Source organism: Pelophylax lessonae (assembly GCF_965119305.1).
Source record: "Pelophylax lessonae genome assembly, chromosome: 13".
Classification (NCBI taxonomy): Eukaryota; Metazoa; Chordata; class Amphibia; order Anura; family Ranidae; genus Pelophylax; species Pelophylax lessonae.
In genome coordinates, this window is record NC_138780.1 from 49070316 (window position 1) to 49089824 (window position 19509).

Below are 19509 nucleotides of genomic sequence, written 5' to 3' on the forward strand. Positions count from 1 at the left end.
TGTGATACACCTTTTACATGCTGTATCTTTAGGTGTGATTTGTTTTTTCCTATTTTTTGACACAGTAAAATCCCCATTTCCTTTGTCTGCAATGTCTTCCTCTGTCAGACTTGGTTTACTCTTAGATGTGTGTAAAAACAATGCAAAAACGACTCAGGATTTATACAGTGTCGAAAGTTTACGCAGCGTTTTACCGGTTAACCACTTAAGGACTGCCCGCCGCAGATTTACTGCGGCAGGCAGCCCTTCCTGTGTGAACCGACGTAGCTGTACGTCGGTCGTACGCCTGCAGCTAGGGGGCGAGCGCACACTGCCAGCGGCACGCTCCCGCCCCCACTCGGCAGCGGGGACTCTGATGCGTGGGGCTGGCGGCCCTAAATGCGCGATCGGTCCCCACTGAGAGAGAAGGACGGTCAGCTGTTGTAAACACAGCTGCCCGTTCTTCTCTCTGGAATGATCACAGAGCCCCTGTGATTCTTCTATATAGGATCACAGGTCTCTATAATCATTTCAAAAGCCCCACCCCCATACAGTTAGAAACACTCCCCTAGGCTCACATTTAACCCCTTGATCACCCTCTGTATTAACTCCTTCCCTGCCAGTGTCATTATTACAGTAACAGTGCATATTTTTAGCACTGATTACTGTAGTAATGTCACTGCCCCCCCCCCCCAAAGTGTCACAAATGTCAGTAAGGGGTCCGATCTGTCTGCCGCAATGTTGCAATCCCGCTAAAAATCGCAGATCGCCGCCATTACTAGTAAAAAAAAAAATAAACAACAATAAAAATGACATAAAACTTTCCGTAGTTAGTGGACACGATAACTTTTGCGCAAACCAATCAAAATACACTTACTGTGATTTTTTTTTACCAAAAATATGTAACAGAAAACAAATTGGCCTAAAATGTTCAAAAAAAATTTGATTTTTAATTTTGTTTGGGGGAATGTTTTATAGCAGAATGTGAAAAATCTTTTTTTTTTTTTTTTCCAGAATTGTCGCTTTTTTTTTTGTTTATGGTGCAAAAAATAAAAAAAAAAAATCGCACAGGTGATCAAATACCACCAAATGAAAGCTCTGTTTAAGGGGAAAAAACATAAATTTTGTTTGGGTACAGAGTTGTACGACCGCGAAAGTGTCTGTAAAATTAACACAGTGCCGAATCGCAAAAAATGGCCTGGTTATTAGGGGGGCAAATCCTTCCGGTCCAGAAGTGGTTAAAGATCTCCCCCTTAAGTTAACTTAAGGGCTTAAGTGTAATATATCTATGATGAGCCAATGATCTTTTTTCACACCTGATCTTTTTATGCAGAAAACAATGAAACCCTGGTGCCTTTTGGAGTCCTCCATCATAGGAAAGCCCTGAAGAAGGGGAAGCCCCCCCTGAAACATGTTGTCTCCTCAATATTAAAAGCTTTTTGATTTTCAGGTCTTTTGTCTGGCGCTCTTGCTGAATTTTTCACATGTGAATCTCTAAAACTGGGATCCCTGCTTTTGGGACTTCCCTCTTGTTTAGTGTAGTTTTAGAGCCACCGTACTGATGCTTTTAATCTAGCACCTAATTGTCACTTGTTCCAGGGCAATAAAAGGATGACAGATATTCTAACCCCTTCCGACAGTCTATAATAAAATGCTTTTGGCTGGATTTGAGCTTTAAAAGGTAATATCAGTCAGTACCTGATCGCTGTCTGCAGGAAGCGATGTAAAGTTCTTGAGGCAAACATCTGTGTCCTTAGCAAGTTTATTCACAAACTGGATCTTCTGCTGTCTACAACAAAAAATGACATCATCATCGGGTCAGCATGCTGAAAGTGTTTTGTCATTGTTATACAACCATTTCGTATTCTCAAAAAAAAAAAAAAAATCTTCTCCCTCCAGGGCATATTTGGCTTGAACTTTCTAGATTCCTGACATTTACAGTGGGTACGGAAAGTATTCAGACCCCCTTAAATTTTTCACTCTTTGTTATATTGCAGCCATTTGCTAAAATCATTTAGGTTCATTCTTCTTCCTCATGAATGTACACATAGCACCCCATACTGACAGAAAAACACAGAATTGTTGACATTGTTGCAGATTTATTAAAAAAGAAAAACTGAAATATCACATGGTCCTAAGTATTCAGACCCTTTGCTGTGACACTCATATATTTAACTCAGGTGCTTTCCATTTCTTCTGATCATCCTTGAGATGGTTCTACACCTTCATTTGAGTCCAGCTGTGTTTGATTATACTGATTGGACTTGATTAGGAAAGCCACACACCTGTCTATATAAGACCTTCCAGATCACAATGCATGTCAGAGCAAATGAGAATCATGAGGTCAGAGGAACTGCCTGAAGAGCTCAGAGACAGAATTGTGGCAAGGCACAGATCTGGCCAAGGTTACAAAAAGATTTCTGCTGCACTTAAGGTTCCTAAGAGCACAGTGGCCTCCATAATCCTCAAATGGAAGACGTTTGGGACGACCAGAACCCTTCCTAGAGCTGGCCGTCCGGCCAAACTGAGCTATTGGGGGAGAAGAGCCTTGGTGAGAGAGGTAAAGAAGAACCCAAAGATCACTGTGGCTGAGCTCCAGAGATGCAGTCAGGAGATGGGAGAAAGTTATAGAAAGTCAACCATCACCGCAGCCCTCCACCAGTCGGGGCTTTATGGCAGAGTGGCCCGACGGAAGCCTCTCCTCAGTGTAAGACACATGAAAGCCTGCATGGAGTTTGCTAAAAAAACTCCTGAAGGACTCCAAGATGGTGATAAATAAGATTCTCTGGTCTGATGAGACCAAAATAGAACTTTTTGGCCTTAATTCTAAGCGGTATGTGTGGAGAAAACCAGGCACTGCTCATCACCTGTCCAATACAGTTCCAACAGTGAAGCATGGTGGTGGCAGCATCATGCTGTGGGGGTGTTTTTCAGCTGCAGGGACAGGACGACTGGTTGCAATTGAGGGAAAGATGAATGCGGCCAAGTACAGGGATATCCTGGTTAAAAACCTTCTCCAGAGTGCTCTGGACCTCAGACTGGGCCGAAGGTTTACCTTCCAACAAGACAATGACCCTAAGCACACAGCTAAAATAACGAAGGAGTGGCTTCACAACAACTCTGTGACTGTTCTTGAATGGCCCAGCCAGAGCCCTGACTTAAACCCAATTGAGCATCTCTGGAGAGACCTAAAAATGGCTGTCCACCAACGTTTACCATCCACCCTGACAGAACCGGAGAGGATCTGCAAGGAGGAATGGCAGAGGATCCCCAAATCCAGGTGTGAAAGACTTGTTGCATCTTTCCCAAAAAGACTCCTGGCTGTATTAGATCAAAAGGGGGCTTCTACTAAATACTGAGCAAAGGGTCTGAATACTTAGGACCATGTGATATTTCAGTTTTTCTTTTTTAATAAATCTGCAACAATGTCAACAATTCTGTGTTTTTCTGTCAGTATGGGGTGCTATGTGTACATTCATGAGGAAGAAGAATGAACTTAAATGATTTTAGCAAATGGCTGCAATATAACAAAGAGTGAAAAATTTAAGGGGGTCTGAATACTTTCCGTACCCACTGTATATATCACCAACAATGTATGCAATGCTTTACAAACTGAACACTCACATTAGTCCCTACTGTCAGGACCGCTGATAGAGGGGGACCACCAGTCCTCCTGTAGGGGGCCCAGGCACACAGGAGGGCCCCAACAACACAGGGAACCGGCGCGGTTGGGCAGAGAGGCAATTACAGAATGAATACTTTACAAAATAAACGTGTAGCGCTAGTAATAATATGTATCATAAAAAAATGATCAATACATATACATATGAATCCAGGATAAAAAATAAAACTGCAAAATGGGAATGTTTTAGGAACATATTAAACAAATGCATCTCACAGTGCATTCCTATGGGAAATAAATTTAGAAGAGACAAAGCCAAACCTGGCTGGCTAAACCGTAGCGTTAAAAAACTAATTAGGGGTAAAAAACTGGCCTTCAAGAAATATAAATCAGAGGGCACAGTATCGGCTTTCGAGCAATACAAGGAGGCAAATAAGAAAAGCAAACAAGAAATCAAGATGGCTAAAATCAACTTTGAGAGACAAATAGCGGAGGATAGTAAAAAGAACCCAAAGAAATTCTTTAAATATATCAACAGCAAAAAAACTAGGGCAGAGCATATTGCACACATAATTAACGATGATGGGTGGATGGTTACAGAGGACACTGAAAAAGCAACCGTGCTGAATGCTTTTTTCTCGTCAGTCTTTACACAGGAAAAGGAGGGGTACACTGACCATGACTGTATGGTTAGTAGTAATACACAGGACTTGCCGCTATGGCTAACAGAGGGTGAAATCAGGGAAAGGCTGGATACAATTAACACAAACAAATCACCAGGCCCGGATGGCGTACATCGAGAGTACTCAAGGAACTCAGTAAGATTATATCTAGACCACTATTCCTGATCTTTACTGACAGTATTATGACAGGAAATGTACCAGGGGATTGGAGGAAAGCTAACGTGATTCCGATATTCAAAAAAGGGCAGAGGCATGTCCCTGGAAATTATAGGCCTGTCAGTCTGACATCGATGGTATGTAAACTTCAGGAGGGATAAGGGACTATATCGTAGAGTTTGCTAAAGACAACAACATCATCAGCAGTAATCAGCACGGGTTTTTCAAATGGGCGTTCTTGTCAAACCAATCTCTTAACATTCTACGAGGAGGTGAGCTGTGAGCTAGATAGGGGGAGACCAGTGGATGTGGTGTACTTGGATTTCACGAAGGCGTTTGATACAGTTCCCCACAAGCGCTTAATTTATAAAATAAGGTCTGCAGGCATCGACCGCAAGGTTTGCTCTTGGATACGAACTGGCAAAAAGGGCGTGTCCAAAGGGTGGTAATAAATAGCGCATACTCAGACTGGTCTGAGGTGGTAAGTGGGGTCCCCCAAGGCTCAGTCCTGGAACCAACCTTGTTCAATTTATTCATAATCAGCATTGAGGACAGGATCAGTAGTTCTATAGCAGTTTTTGCAGATGACACAAATTCGGGCAGGGCAATAACTGCACAGCATGAAGCAGATATCCTACAGAATGACCTGGACAAAATAACGGAGTGGGCAACGACATGGCAAATGAGGTTTAATGTGGAGAAGTGTAAGGTTTTGCACTTGGGGACTAAAAACATAAAAGCACAATACACGTTAGGAGGGGAACCCTTGGGGGAATCAAAAATGGAGAAAGATCTGGGAGTCTTGGTAGAGGATAGACTAGGCAACAGCATGCAATGTCAAGCGGCAGCTGCCAAAGCCAGCAGAATATTAGCATGCATAAAGAAAGGGATGTATTCCAGAGATAAGACTATAATCCTCCCACTTTATAAAATTCTGGTCCGACCACATCCGGAGTATTCTGTCCAGTGCTGGTCGCCAGTCCTCAGGAGGGATGTGTTGGAGCTGGAGAGAGTCCAGAGAAGGGCAGCTAAACTAATTAGGGGGTTGGAGGACCTTGATTATGAAGAGCATCTGCAATCGCTTGATTTATTCTCCCTGGAGAAGAGACGCCTGAGAGGGGACATGATAGGTATAAATACCTCAATGGTGATCTCAGCATAGGAAAAAAGCTATTCAGTCGAAAGGATTGCATGAGGACTCGAGGGCATACAATGCGTTTAGAGGAGAAGCATTTTAACTTCAGGCAACGCAGGGGGTTCTTTACTGTTAGGGCTACACGATTGTGGAATTCTCTACCACAAGAGGTGGTTTCTGCGGGTAGTATGGTGGCTTTCAAAAGACTCTTAGACTTACATCTCAAGGATCAGAACATTCAGGGGTATGAGAGATGATTACGGCCACACGCACCTACACAGGTTGAACTGGATGGACTATTGTCTTTATTCAACCTCAACTACTATGCAACTATGTGAAAAAAAGTCTGCGTGTGCTAGTCCGCGGGACCGGAAATGTATACAAGGCAGACGGCTGTTCTGTCAGACAGGAAGGGAGAGATTGTAGGTTCCTAGTAATCAGGAACACTGATCGCTCTCTTACTGCAGTCAGTCAAGTCCCAGTACAGTTAGAAAACACTCCTTAGGAAGACACTTAACCCCTTGATCGCCCCTGATGTTAGCCCCTTCCCTGCCAGTGTCCTTTATACAGAAACAGTGCACATTATTTAGCACTGATCACTGTATTGGTGACACTGGTCCCCAAAAAGTGTCAGTGTTTGATTTGTCCGCCACAATTTTGCATTCCTGCTAAAAATCGCTGATTGCCGCCATTACTAATAAAAACCATAAAAAAAAAATAAAAGTCCATAAATCTATCCCATAGTTTGTAGATGCTATAACTTTTAGGCAAACAAATTAATATACACTTTTTGGGATTTTTTTCACCAAAAATATGTAGCAGAATACAAATTGGCCTAAACTGATAAAGAAATTAGATTTTTAAATTTTTTTATTGGGAATGTTTTATAGCAGAAAGTAAAAAATATTGTTTTGTAGGTGTGCGATTCCCAAATAAATTTTTAGTTCGGTTTAGCCATCATCCCTGAAGATATTTGGAAAGGAGGGTTTGGTGCCTCAGGTCAAAGTATGGGACTTTAAAGGGCTAACACATTGAATCATAGCTTAAATATAAATTAAAATGTATTGGATATTGTATGGACATACAAGATAAATGAATATATTCTGTTGAGATCACAACGGGTAAAGTACATAAGGTGTATGGGTTATAGACCCATAGGTGGTGGTGAGAGAAAGTAAGAAAGAAGTGACATAGTGGTAGGGTGACAATAATATCTCTCTATTTGTCCACGCTTCTTGTATGGCGTTGGATCTTTATAGGCAGAGTATTCAGGTTTCCTACGCGTTTCGGCAAAGAGCCTTTATCAAGGAAGTTATGTCAACCATCTTTGAAAATAGGAGTATTTTGCTCCTGAGCCTTGCTTCCGGTCCTCATATCCCCATAAGAATCAAGTGGACATTGTAGCCATATAGTATCGTTGGGCCAGGGGGGGTAAAAAAAAAAGTACCGTCCCAGGTCTGGTCCAATTTTGGAGGTATATAATATGAAATTCCAGTGGCCTCCACTAGGGGGTGCTGGTCAGGCTGGTCCCGTTCATATGTTAAGTTGGTGTCCAAGAGTTTCCAGGTAGTGGGGTCCGAGGTAGCGGGTCCGGGCGTCCTCACAGTCCCTCAAGCTGGCCCAACGATGCTATAGAGAGATATTATTGTCACCCTACCACTATGTCACTTCTTTCTTACTTTCTCTCACCACCACCTATGGGTCTATAACCCATACACCTTATGTACTTTACCCGTTGTGATCTCAACAGAATATATTCATTTATCTTGTATGTCCATACAATATCCAATAAATTTTAATTTATATTTAAGCTATGATTCAATGTGTTAGCCCTTTAAAGTCCCATACTTTGACCTGAGGCACCAAACCCTCCTTTGTAAAAATATTGTTGTTTTTTTTTTCAAATCTGTCGGTTTTTTTTTATTTATAGCGCAAAAAATAAAAACTGCAGAGGCGATCAAATACCACCTAAAGAAAGCTCTATTTGTGGGAAAAAAAGGACATCAATTTTGTTTGGGTACAGAGTCGCACGAATGCGCAATTATCAGTTACAGCAACACAGTGCTGTATCGCAAAAAATGGCCTGGTCATTAAGGGGGTAAAACCTTCCGGGGCTGAAGTGGTTAATCAGAACAAAAAGGATATTTTTTTTTTTTTACATTATATCCGGGCAGCAAAGTCACTGTTGACAACAAGATAAATGGTTTTCAAATATTTAATTGTTTTTCAGATCTAAATACATTCAAATATTTATTTATATATAATTTTTTAAATATGGTATCAAAAGAAAGGAAAATTTGTCACCAGAAAACATTTAAACGTTGTGTTCATATATGGCGAAGTTACAATATATTAGCAGTTGAAATGTCTTTAATATTTCGAAAATGTAGTTTAACCACTTGCCAACCGCACGCCGCAGATTTACGGCGGCAGTCTGGCTCTCCCAGGCAAAGTCCCGTACATGTACGGCGCTCGCCTGGGAGGAGCTAGGGGGCGATCGCGCGCCGCCAGAGGCGCTACCACCCCCGCTCGTCAGCGGGGAAGCTAGTGCGTGTAACAGGCAGCTCCGACAGCCGCCGGACACTCGCGATCTCTCCCCACTGACAGAGAAGGACAGACGCCTGATGTAAACACAGCCGTCTGTCCTTCTCCCTGAAGTTATCACAGATGTCATGTGATCCTGCTATATATGATCACATGTCTCTGTGATAACTTCACAAGCCACGCCCACCCAGTTAGAATCACGCCCCTAGGGTCACATTTAACCCCTTGATTACCCATACTGTTAACCCCTTTCCTGCCAGTGTCATTTTTACAGTAACAGTGCATATTTAACCATATTTTCGTTATCGTCTGACGACGTAGTACTACGTCGTCAGACACTCCCCCTTCTGGGCGGCGCCTGCGCGTCGCCGGAGGCTCGCTCCTGCTGTTTACATTCACAGCGGGAGTCGGGCCAGGGGAGGAGCAGCGGCGATCGCCGCTGCTCTTACCCGATCGTCGGGGATCGAGTCTAGAGATCCGCCCGCTGTGTGTAAACACAGCGGGCGGATCTCCATAGTGACAGGGAGTGACAGATCGGACTGTTCAGCATAGCTGGACATCCGATCTGTCCATGACTCACACAGTCACCTCCCCACCCACACGTCAGTAAGCACCAGGCATACATTAACCCCTCCTTCCCCAATAAAATTAACCCCTTCCCTGCCAGTGTCATTTTTACAGTAACAGTGCATATTTATAGCACTGATTACTGCAGTAATGTCACTGGTACCCCCAAAAGTGTCAAAAATGTCAGTCAAGGGTCCGATCTGTCCACCGCAATGTCGCAGTCCCGCAAAAAAAAAAAAATCGCAGATCGCCGCCATTGCGCGTTAAAAAAAAAAACACCAAAAATTACAGAAATCTTTCCCTTTGTTAGTAAACGCAATAACTTTTGCGCAAACCAATCAAAATACGCTTATTGCGATTTTTTTTACCAAACATAGGTAGCAGAAAACAAATTGGCCAAAAATTTAAAAAAAAATTGGTTTTTACATCTTTTTTGGGGGGAATTTCATATAAAAAAATGTAAAAAATATTGTTATTTTTTCAAAATAAACGCTCTTTTTTTGTTTATAGCGCAAAAAGTAAAAATCGCACAGGTGATCAAATACCACCAAAAGAAAGCTCTGTTTGTGGGAAAAAAAGGACGTAAATTTCGTTTGGGTACGGCGTCGCACGACAGCACAATTGTCCGTTAAAATCACGCAGTGCCGAATCGCAAAATAGGGCCTGGTCATTGAGCAGCCAAATCCTCCGGTCTGAAAGTGGATAATGAGCTCATAACCAGGTAAGACTATTCTTTTTCTTGTACTTTATGGCTTTATACCATGATCTGTGCTAGGTTGTGTGCTTATTTATCTAGGAAAGCAAACCAAAATGTGCTGATTAATGACATGATAAGCCTCCTTCGACTGCACTAGCAATGTCAGGAGATATGAGCAGGTTGTGTACTCACAGTTGATGGCGGAGTTCTGCAGTATCCAGCGCACTTCCAAGCTGATTTACTATCCTCTGTATTTCAGAAGCTGCATGAGAAGTTAATTATTAATGTAGTATGTTATAACATGCAGGAATAACATTTTGCAATCAAACATTTATAAAAGGAAGCAATCCATGAAAATGGCAAACAATGAGATCACTGTAAAGCACTAACAATCGGAAAGTGAACTTGTCAAGTGCCAAATATTGCCTACTGTGCCGATTCGGCAGAATTTAAGAAAGTGTTATTCTTTGCATTGGTTTTTGTGTTCCCCTGTGGAGCATATGGATCCCAGACCCAGGCTGAATACAGGGCCTGCAGATCTGCTCAAGTCAGCATAAGGCCCCTTTCACACATGCTGTTCGTTTGTCCGTTTTTCATCCATCCGTTGACGGATGAAAAAACGGACATCAATGCATCTCTATGTAAAAGCGGATGACAACAGATGATCATCCGTTAACATCCGTTTTCAACCGCTTCCACCAATGTGCGTTTTTTGGAACGGACAAATGCCCTATTTTTTATCCGTTAAAAAAAACGGATCGGACGAAAAACGGATGTAAACAGACAAATGGTCAGTTTTTCATCCGTTTTTGCATCGGTAGTGGATGTTTTGGAGGAAAAACAGAGGAAAAACGGACGACAAACGGACGACAAACGGACGAAAAACGGACGACAAACGGACGACAAACGGACGACAAACGGACGACAAACGGACGACAAACGGACGAAAAACGGACGACAAACGGGCGAAAAACGGACGACAAACGAACGAAAAAAAACGGACGGAAAACGGACGAACGGACGGAAAACAGACAAACGGACGGAAAACGGACGGAAAACGGACGGAAAACGGACGGAAAACAGACGGAAAACAGACGGAAAACAGACGGAAAACAGACGGAAAACAGACGGAAAACAGACGGAAAACAGACGGAAAACAGATACAATTTGACTTAACTGAACTGATGAACTGAACGGACCGTATGTGTGAAAGGGGCCTTAAAGTGCGGACGCTTTAACCTATCCCTAAATCCTCGTACACACGATCAGATTATCAGATGAATCTCCATCTGTTTTTTGTTGCATGCTAGTCTCATATGGAAGAGAAACTGGAATATGGAGAGCATGGACTTTACTGGCACAGATAAAAAAAACATATGTTTTATACCTGTGCCAGTAAAGTCCATGCTTTCCATATTATATTCCAGTTTCTTATCCAAATGATTAGGATGTGGCATATTTATATGATCTAGAGTAGTGATCGACCGATATCGTTTCTTTATTGCTGATCCCGATATTTTGGTCATCGCATATCGGTATCGGCCGATATTTTCGTACATTAAAACATTTTTTTTTTTATAGGTACTCTTGGGGAGGGATCTGGGGGTCTAAAAGACCCCAAACCTCTCCTCTGCACTTAAAGTTTGGCTGTTTTTTTTTTTAATTTGGCGCAGAGTACCCAGAAGTGATGTCATGACATCACCTCTGGGTTTTCACATGGAGACCCGATCAGAGCCGAAGAGCAGCTTTGATTGGGTCTTCTCTTCAGGGGCCGTGCAGGCTGGTTGCGGACGGGAGACCCGGGCGAGCCGCGGAAGGCGGCGGGAGGGGGGGGGGGGAGGTCCCCTCCTGCTCCTTGTAATGACAGTCGAGCGGCTTCTCAGCTGCAGCAGTTGTCATTACAAGACAGCCGACCATCGGCTATGGACGCCGGTACCGGGATGATGCCTCTAGCTGCAGGCATCACTCCGGTACAGCACTTTCCCGAAATATCTGCAATTTCAGTAACCTCAGGGGCCGATTCCGATATATCAGAGAAAGTGCAGATAGGCCCTCGATATTGGCTTTGCCGATAATCATTTGATCTGTAGTCTAGATTCACCCAGCTGGCCGCAACCTGGTGGTGCCTTTTCTCTTGCTTTTCATAACTAGTCTCATATGGAAAGTGAAGAGGTTACTGTCATACGGAAATTCTTGTATGACAGAATTCAACATCAGAAGTGATGTAATGTGTTGAAATGTTTTGTATGTGTTCTTTCATTTCCGAGCATGCGCAGTCTTGCTCTTATGATTTTTTTTTTTAGACAAAAATTTTACTAATTAAACGAAAATCGAACATTGTGTTCACTTGTGATAAATCTTTTTATAGCCTTTGTCGTACGAAAATTCGTAATCGGCTGTCAAATGCACCAAACTAACGATCCGAAAATCAACAGAACTTTCGTTTGACTAAATTTTACTTCCGGGTTTCTTATCGTGTGTACGGGCCTTAACACTTAAACCCTACCCTCCTTTACACTTAACCCGTAAGCACAAAGGGGTGTACTCAAAAAATGTGTGAGTATTTGTTCTGTGCAAAAAGCATAATTTCCTCTACCGGTTGAATAGTATTAAGTATTAATAGTATTAAAAAAAAGTGATTTGGAAAAATACCACATTATGGACAGTAGAAGGAGATAAAGATCTTAGGAAATGTTATGTGTGTTATGTCGCACACTAATGTGTATTGTGTAAAAGTAGTCCATTCATTTTGGGCTACCAACACACTCCAGCTTGCCCAAAGAAAGCACGACCCTTTTGATGCAACGCAAAAATGTGATTCGGATCTTTTATTATCCACTTAAGCCCCAGCCCTATTTCGGACACTTTTTGTTCACAAGTTACAACCAGTATTTTTTCCTAGAAAACTACTTAGAACCCCCAAACATTATATATATTTTTTTAGCAAAGACTCTGGAGAATAAAATATCGGTCATTGCAAAATTTTTTGTCACGCGGTATTTGCGCAGCGGTCTTTAAAACGCCATTTTTTTGGAAAAAATTTGAAAAATCACATTTCACTGCATTTAAAAAATACTAAACAGTAAAGTTAGCCCATTTTTTTGTATATTGTGAAAGATGATGTCACGCCGAGTAAATAGATACCCAACATGTTACGGTTTAAAATTGCGCCCCCCCCCCCCCCCCCCCGTGGGATGGCGACAAACTACGGTCAATAGAGATCTCAATCTGCGACGCTTTAAATTTATTTAACGGTTACCAGTTTAGGGTTAGAGTGTAGCTCTTTTTTTTAAATTATTGCCCACGCTCTGGCGATCGCGGTGATACCTCACATGTGTGGTTTGAACAGCGATTTCGTTCGCGGCTCGACTTGCGCATACGTTTTTTTTCGTGCGCGAGCTAACGGTGACGGGGGCGGCTAAATTTTTTTTTTTTTTTCCTATTTATTTTTTCTTTTTTTTTAAACTTTATTACAGTTTTTAAAAAAAAAAAATAAAAATCTGATCACTTTTATTGCTGTCAAGCAATGTAAACATCCCTTGTGACACCAATATGCAGTGACAGGTACTCTTTATGGAGGGATCGAGGGTCTAAAAGACCCCAAACCCCTCCACTACACTTCCCTGTATGCAAAACGGCGAAAACGGCATTTTTGCATACAGCCGTTTTTCAAATTTGCCGCCTTTTGCAGCACAGTAACCCGGAAGTGACGTCATGGACACTGCCTCCGGGTTACGTCATCGGAGACCCGATCGATGCCGTTTCCGGCATTCATCGGGACTCCATCCAGCCGGCGGACGTGCCGGCTGGGTGCTCGGGGCTCCCGGTGGGACGGGAGCCCCGGTAAAAGCCACGGAAGGCGGCGGGAGGGGGGCGCTCACCTGGGTAATGATCGAATCGGTCGTTACCGACGGAAAGCCGACCGTCGGCTTCAAACCACAGTACCGGGATGATGTCTCTAGCTAGAGGCATCATCCCGGTATAACCCTGCAAAGTCTGCTGACGTTAATTAATGTCAGTTTGCGGTAAGTGGTTATAGGCCAGAGGGCCAGTTTACACAGGAATACGCATTAATGTGCCATTCAGTGTGGTGCCCTTTTTAGCCCACTCATCTGAATGGGCTGAAAATGCACCAAAAGTAGTGCATGCACTTCAGCCGAATCGCATGGTACTGCGTTACCATGAAATCTGGTGAAGGTAAACGCACCGTGTTTGCGATCTGCATTTGGGGTGTCGCTGGGAATACACTGACACCTGTAGCAGATCAGACAGCCATTACATTATGAACATAGAGCAGAAACATGCACAGAACTTGGGTTTCCCTGCAGCACATTCTGGTGTGAACAAGCTCCAAAATGTTAGAGTAAAGGCCTTCAATGGAACAAATAGAGTGAGTGTGTTTGGCTGGTGGAATTGTGCAGATATACAGTTGTGGCCACAGGTGTTTAACTAGTTTGAACTTTCCTCCAAGATAAAGGTTTTCCCATCCCTTCCTGGGATGGAAAATGATGGAAATACTTTTTCCAAGTGATAACACCAGAGATTGTAGATTCAGAGAACATCCAGTTGCCTTAGAGCAGGGGTCTTCAAACTATGGCCCTCCGATTTTTTCAGGAACTACAATTCCCATCATGCCTAGTCATGTCTGTGAATGTCAGAGTTTTACAATGCCTCATGGGATGTGTAGTTCCGCAACAGCTGGAGGGCCGTAGTTTGAGGATCCCTGCCTTAGAGGGTTGGGAAAGATTTTTTTAAATCTGGTGGCGAAATTGAGGTATTTTTTTACCTTCTTCTGGGTTGACTGTGGGTATAGGGCAAGGATTGCGAACCTTGGCACCCCAGATGTTTTGGAACTATATTTCCCATGATGTTCATGCATTCGGTAGTGTAGTTGAGCATCATGGTAAATGTAGTTCCAAAACACCTGGGGTGCCAAGCTTCGCCATCACTGGTATAGGGTAATGTGTAGTTTTTATTTTATTTGGTAAGGAGCCTTTCACACTGTCTCTACTCCTTCCAACAGAAGATGGTGGTAGGGTCTCACAGATAGTGACATTTTTACCATTTAGCTTCCTTTTTCCTACTAGGCAGGTCATATATTATGCAATTTTCTTTCCTTTAACCACAGTTCAAAGGAATGAAAATTGCTTGATTCCTCCATCAACACACATCAGCGATCACTGCTGGCAGCTATAGCCACCAAGAATGGTCAAACAAAAAAAAAACACTTAGTTTTGGTGGTATTTTGACAGGGGATCTGGATTCTAGGTTGGCAGCTTCTCTACACCAGTTTCCTTGGCTCTTGTCTGAATGAATCTGAGATGGAAAACGCCACACCAAGAAACCGTTGTGTGTAAGACTTTATTCTCTGACCCAACGATTTGTCACTCTATTATGCACTCTTCTCTTCATGAGGAAATAGAAATTATTGGACTAGAATTATTGGTTTCGGTCTTACCAGCATTCTGGCAGAGTGAGGCCATAAAATGGACAATGTCTCACTTACTACTAAAATCTAGTATTGAGGAATCATCATGAAAAGGCAGTGAACATCGTAATTCCAGCCAACTTTTTGTTGGGTTTCGGAGAGTGTACAGGAGGCTTTAAACCTTTGCCTGTGCTGGCATTGGGAAGATTTCTCAACACTTTCCGACCCAGTGACTACCCCGTGATGGGGACACAGGTACAATATCAACCTGAAGAGGTTCTAGCCTTTTAATTGCTGTCTGTGTTCCAAAGGGTATCAGGACAATATCCCCCCGGACAACATCCCCCCGACAATATCCCCCCCAACAATATCCCCCCGGGACAACATCTCCCGGGCAATATCCCCCTGGAAAACAATCCCCTGGACATAGGATTAGGATTAGAGGGAGGATATTGTCCAGGGAGGATATTGTCCAGGGAGGATATTGTCCAGGGGGGATATTGTCCAGGGGGGATATTGTCCAGGGAGGATATTGTCCAGGGAGGATATTGTCCAGGGAGGATAATGTCCGGGGGGATATTGTCCGGGGGGATATTGTCCAGGGGGGATATTGTCCGGGGGGGATATTGTCCGGGGGGGATATTGTCCAGGGGAGATATTGTCCAGGGGAGATATTGTCCGGGGGGATATTGTCCGGGGGGATATTGTCCAGGGGAGATATTGTCCAGGGGAGATATTGTCCGGGGGGATATTGTCCGGGGAGATATTGTCCGGGGGATATTGTCCAGGGGGGATATTGTCCGGGGGGATATTGTCCAGGGGAGATATTGTCCAGGGGAGATTGTCCGGGGGGGGATATTGTCCAGGGGGGAAATTGTCCGGGGGGATATTGTCCGGGGGGGATATTGTCCGGGGGGGATAATGTCCGGGGGGGATAATGTCCGGGGGGATATTGTCCAGGGTGGGATATTGTCCAGGGGGGGGATATTGTCCGGGGGGGATAATGTCCAGGGGATATTGTCCTAGAATCGTTCCAAAGAGTCTACTCTTCCTGAGATGGAAAATTATGAAATACTCCTTCCAAGTGATAACACCAGAGATTGTTGATTTAGAGAACATCCAGTTGCTTTAGAGGGATGGGGAGGGTTTTTTTAATCAGATGGAGCAAATTGTACCATGCTTTGGGGTTTCTTTTACCTTCTTCTGGGTTGACTGTGGGTATAGGGTAATGTATAGTTTTTATTTTATTTAGTAAGGGGCCTTTCACACTGATGAGTTTTTGCTGCTTTTTTACCTTGCTAAAAATACAATAAATTTTTTACCCTGCTAAAAATGCAAGATCATTTTTTTTCCCTTTAAATCTTATGGCACTCCACTGCGCTGTGGGTGTGGTGCACTTTGAAAAGTCCTGCGTGCTGCAGTTTTTCAAAACCGCACCAAAAACGCAGCTCCCCATTTAAATAAATAGAAGACACCTCAAAACGCATCTTAGTTGCCTTTTTGGTGCTTTTTTTGAGTCACATGATTTCATGCATGCTGGGATTCAGACAACCAAACCAACGCACCAGAAAACACATAGACCCCTTTCACACGGACCGATGGATCAGGTCCGCCTGTCAGTTTTTCAGGCCCGACCAGACCCACCATTGCTTTCTATGGAGCAGTAGATGTCAATGGAAATGTGTCAATTGACACCCGCCGACATCCGATCCAATCCTGTCTGCTAAAAACAGACTGATGGGGATCCGTTCCCCATCCATCTGGCGGATTGGAGGACAGTCGGATGGAAACAGACAGGCCGTTTCCATCCAACAGCCCATCTAATAGCCCATCTGCATCAGTCGAGCGGATACGGACCTGTCGCCTGTCTGCTCAGCGGGGAGATCAGTGTTGGGATCCCCTTCTGAGCAGGTGGACTCCACCAGTGTGAAAGAGTCCATATGCATTTTTTAGCGAAGCAGTGTTAAAGCAGCCTTATTCATTTTTTTCTCTATTGATTGAGCTTGTGCCTTTTTGAACCTGACCAAAGCTGGGTATTGCATTTGCGCGCTATTCTTTTTTAATATACATGTCTTTCGGTTCATAGCTGCAGCAGCTTTAGAAATACATGGGTATGCTCCCCCAAAATTTTTTGCCTGTTTATTATTTATTCGGTCTGACCAGACTATCGAGGTTGAGCAACCCTCCCCACCCCCCCACACACACCTGTACTCAATCAGTGTCCACCATCTAGTGGATATAGGAGGAGTCCCCTGTAGTGCATTTGCACATCCTTCCCAGCAAGGAGTATTATCTCCAAGGGTTAGGCTGGATTCATCTCTTTTTCATGGATAGTGTAGGACCCACTGATAATGGGGTACTTTGACGCAGTAGTGGGCTTGAGCACGATATGGCCATATGGTGGGACCAAACCCCCATTTTTATTTATGGATTGTCTTCAGATTTGGTAGTTATTTCTTTTGCATTTGCGCGCTATTCTTTTTTAATATACAAAGCTGGGTATACACTAGTAGAAATTTGTTATACATTTTGTCATCATTAGTGGGTCAAATCATTGTTCCTTCTCGACCACAGTGACAAGAAAATTCAAAGGTACAGGATGGAAAAATGTCTCAAATGTTCAAATTTCTAACAGTGTATGTGGATTTTGTTCAAAAAAGTCCATTCACTCACTCATGTCACACTAGACATTTGAATGCACTAAGAATTTTCACACGTTGGCTCAAGAATGGTTATCCTGACCTATAAAGTGCGTATCTGTAAAGGTAAAGAATAAAAAGCTCTATGAGGTTATAACAAGCAAACAGAAGGCGGTGACTTACTGCTTTGTGTTATCTTCTGGATATTCGTTGATATGGTCTGTGCAAGCTGCATGGGGTCTCTTGTATCATAAGCCATGATTGCTTTGTACCCGAGATCTTCTTCACATCAAAAAAGTCCAGGAAATGGGAGGGTACCTGAAAAAAAAAAATCAAAAAGAATAAATCAAAATGAGGTTCACAGCAACGCTAGATGAATTCCATGGCGCAAAGCCTGGACATTAAAATGTTCAAGCAACAGAAGAGAGACCACTTGTGAAGCAACAAGAACTTGATTTCCTATTCTGGTATCAAACACGTGTACGGTCACTTTGGGCTATTGGCATGTCCAGAGGTCTACCACTGCCTATTGCTGTTAACGTAACCAATGGTATGAGACTTAGGAGCCCACAATTACCACCATTAGTAAACATTAACCGCTTAAGCCCCGGAAGATTTTACCCCCTTCCTGACCAGGGCCTATTTTGCGATTCGGCACTGCGTGACTTTAACGGACAATTGCGCGGTCGTGCGACGCTGTACCTAAACGAATTTGACGTCCTTTTTTTCCCTCAAACAGAGCTTTCTTTTGGTGGTATTTGATCACGTGTGCGACTTTTTGATCATGCGCTATAAACAAAAAAAGAGCGTAAATTTTGCAAAAATAAAAATATTTTTCACATTTTTTTATATGAAATTCCCCCCCCAAAAAAATGTAAAAATCTAAATTTTTTAACATTTTCGGCCAATTTGTTTTATGCTACATATGTTTGGTAAAAAAAAAAAAAAAATCGAACAAAGCGTATTTTGATTGGTTTGCGCAAAAGTTATCGCGTTTACTAACAAAGAGAAAGATTTTTGTCATTTTTGTTGTTTTTTTTTTAACGCGTAATGGCGGCGATCTGCAATTTTTTTTGCGGTACTGCGACATTGTGGCGGACAGATCGGACCCTTGACTGACATTTTTGACACTTTTGGGGTTACCAGTGACATTTATACAGTAATCAGTGCTATACATATGCACTGTTCCTTAGGGATGCACCGAAATGAAATTCTTGGCCGAAGCCGAAGCCGAATAATAATGAAATGCTTGGCCGAAGGCGGAATACCGAACGCGGTGTTTCGCATTTTTTCCATTTATTTTGCCAATTTTTTCACCATTACAATAATTAAACATTTTATGTTAGGGGGCACTCTGATGGGCAAAACAAAACATTTAAATCAGCGTTGCTCTTAACATAAAATATGCCCATCAGAGTGCCCCTTAACATAAAATATGCTCATCAGCATGTCCCTTAGCATAAAATAAGGGGCACGCTGATGGCCACATTTTATGTCAAGGGAGCACTCTGTTGGGCACATTTTTTTTCTTTTTTTTTTTAAGGGGCACTTTATAGGGCACTCTAATGAGCATGGCAACATATGGCAAAATATGCCAGTCTGCACACTAATGCTTGTGCAGCTACCGTATTCTCCCCCAAATGTGCTCCACATACCTGAACTGCAGCCAGGTCGGAGCCAAAAGCCGCGAACAGGGGGGCGGGGCGTGCACATAGTGTCACGTCCTAGCTCGCTGGACCGAGTGTGAAGGAGCCGCAGTCAGGAGCAGGGGGCGGGACGCGCGCGTGACGTCACACCCCCTACTCGCGGCCGGACAGGACACCGGCGGCGTGTGAGCAGGGAGCCGGGAGCCGCAGTGAGGAAGGGGACTGAAGGACTCCTAGGTAGCGGGCTCGCGGTCCGCGCGGAAGCATCGTGCGGGCCGCCATTTAATGACCGCCGCTGTAGTGCCTCCGGCTATGTTTACAGTGATGCTCGGGGATGGCGGGTCGCCGGTCGGGACATTGTTCGGCACAAATTTATTCGGCCTTTTTACTTATTCGGCCGAACACCGAAAGTG

General features: G+C 43.4%; 1 protein-coding gene across 1 annotated transcript in view; it reads right to left on the reverse strand.

The window, feature by feature from the left end:
- The window catches only part of STX7 (syntaxin 7), a 59399-nt gene extending 41628 nt beyond the window's left edge, over positions 1-17771 (reverse strand). Inside the window, exons 1-3 of the mRNA XM_082275682.1 lie at positions 17634-17771; positions 9576-9645; positions 1678-1768 (exon numbers count right to left, since the gene is read on the reverse strand). Coding sequence (XP_082131808.1) covers positions 1678-1768; positions 9576-9645; positions 17634-17709 — 237 coding nt within the window. The 5' untranslated portion in view covers positions 17710-17771. The remainder of the gene's footprint in view (positions 1-1677; positions 1769-9575; positions 9646-17633) is intronic.
- Positions 17772-19509: the final 1738 nt, after the last annotated feature.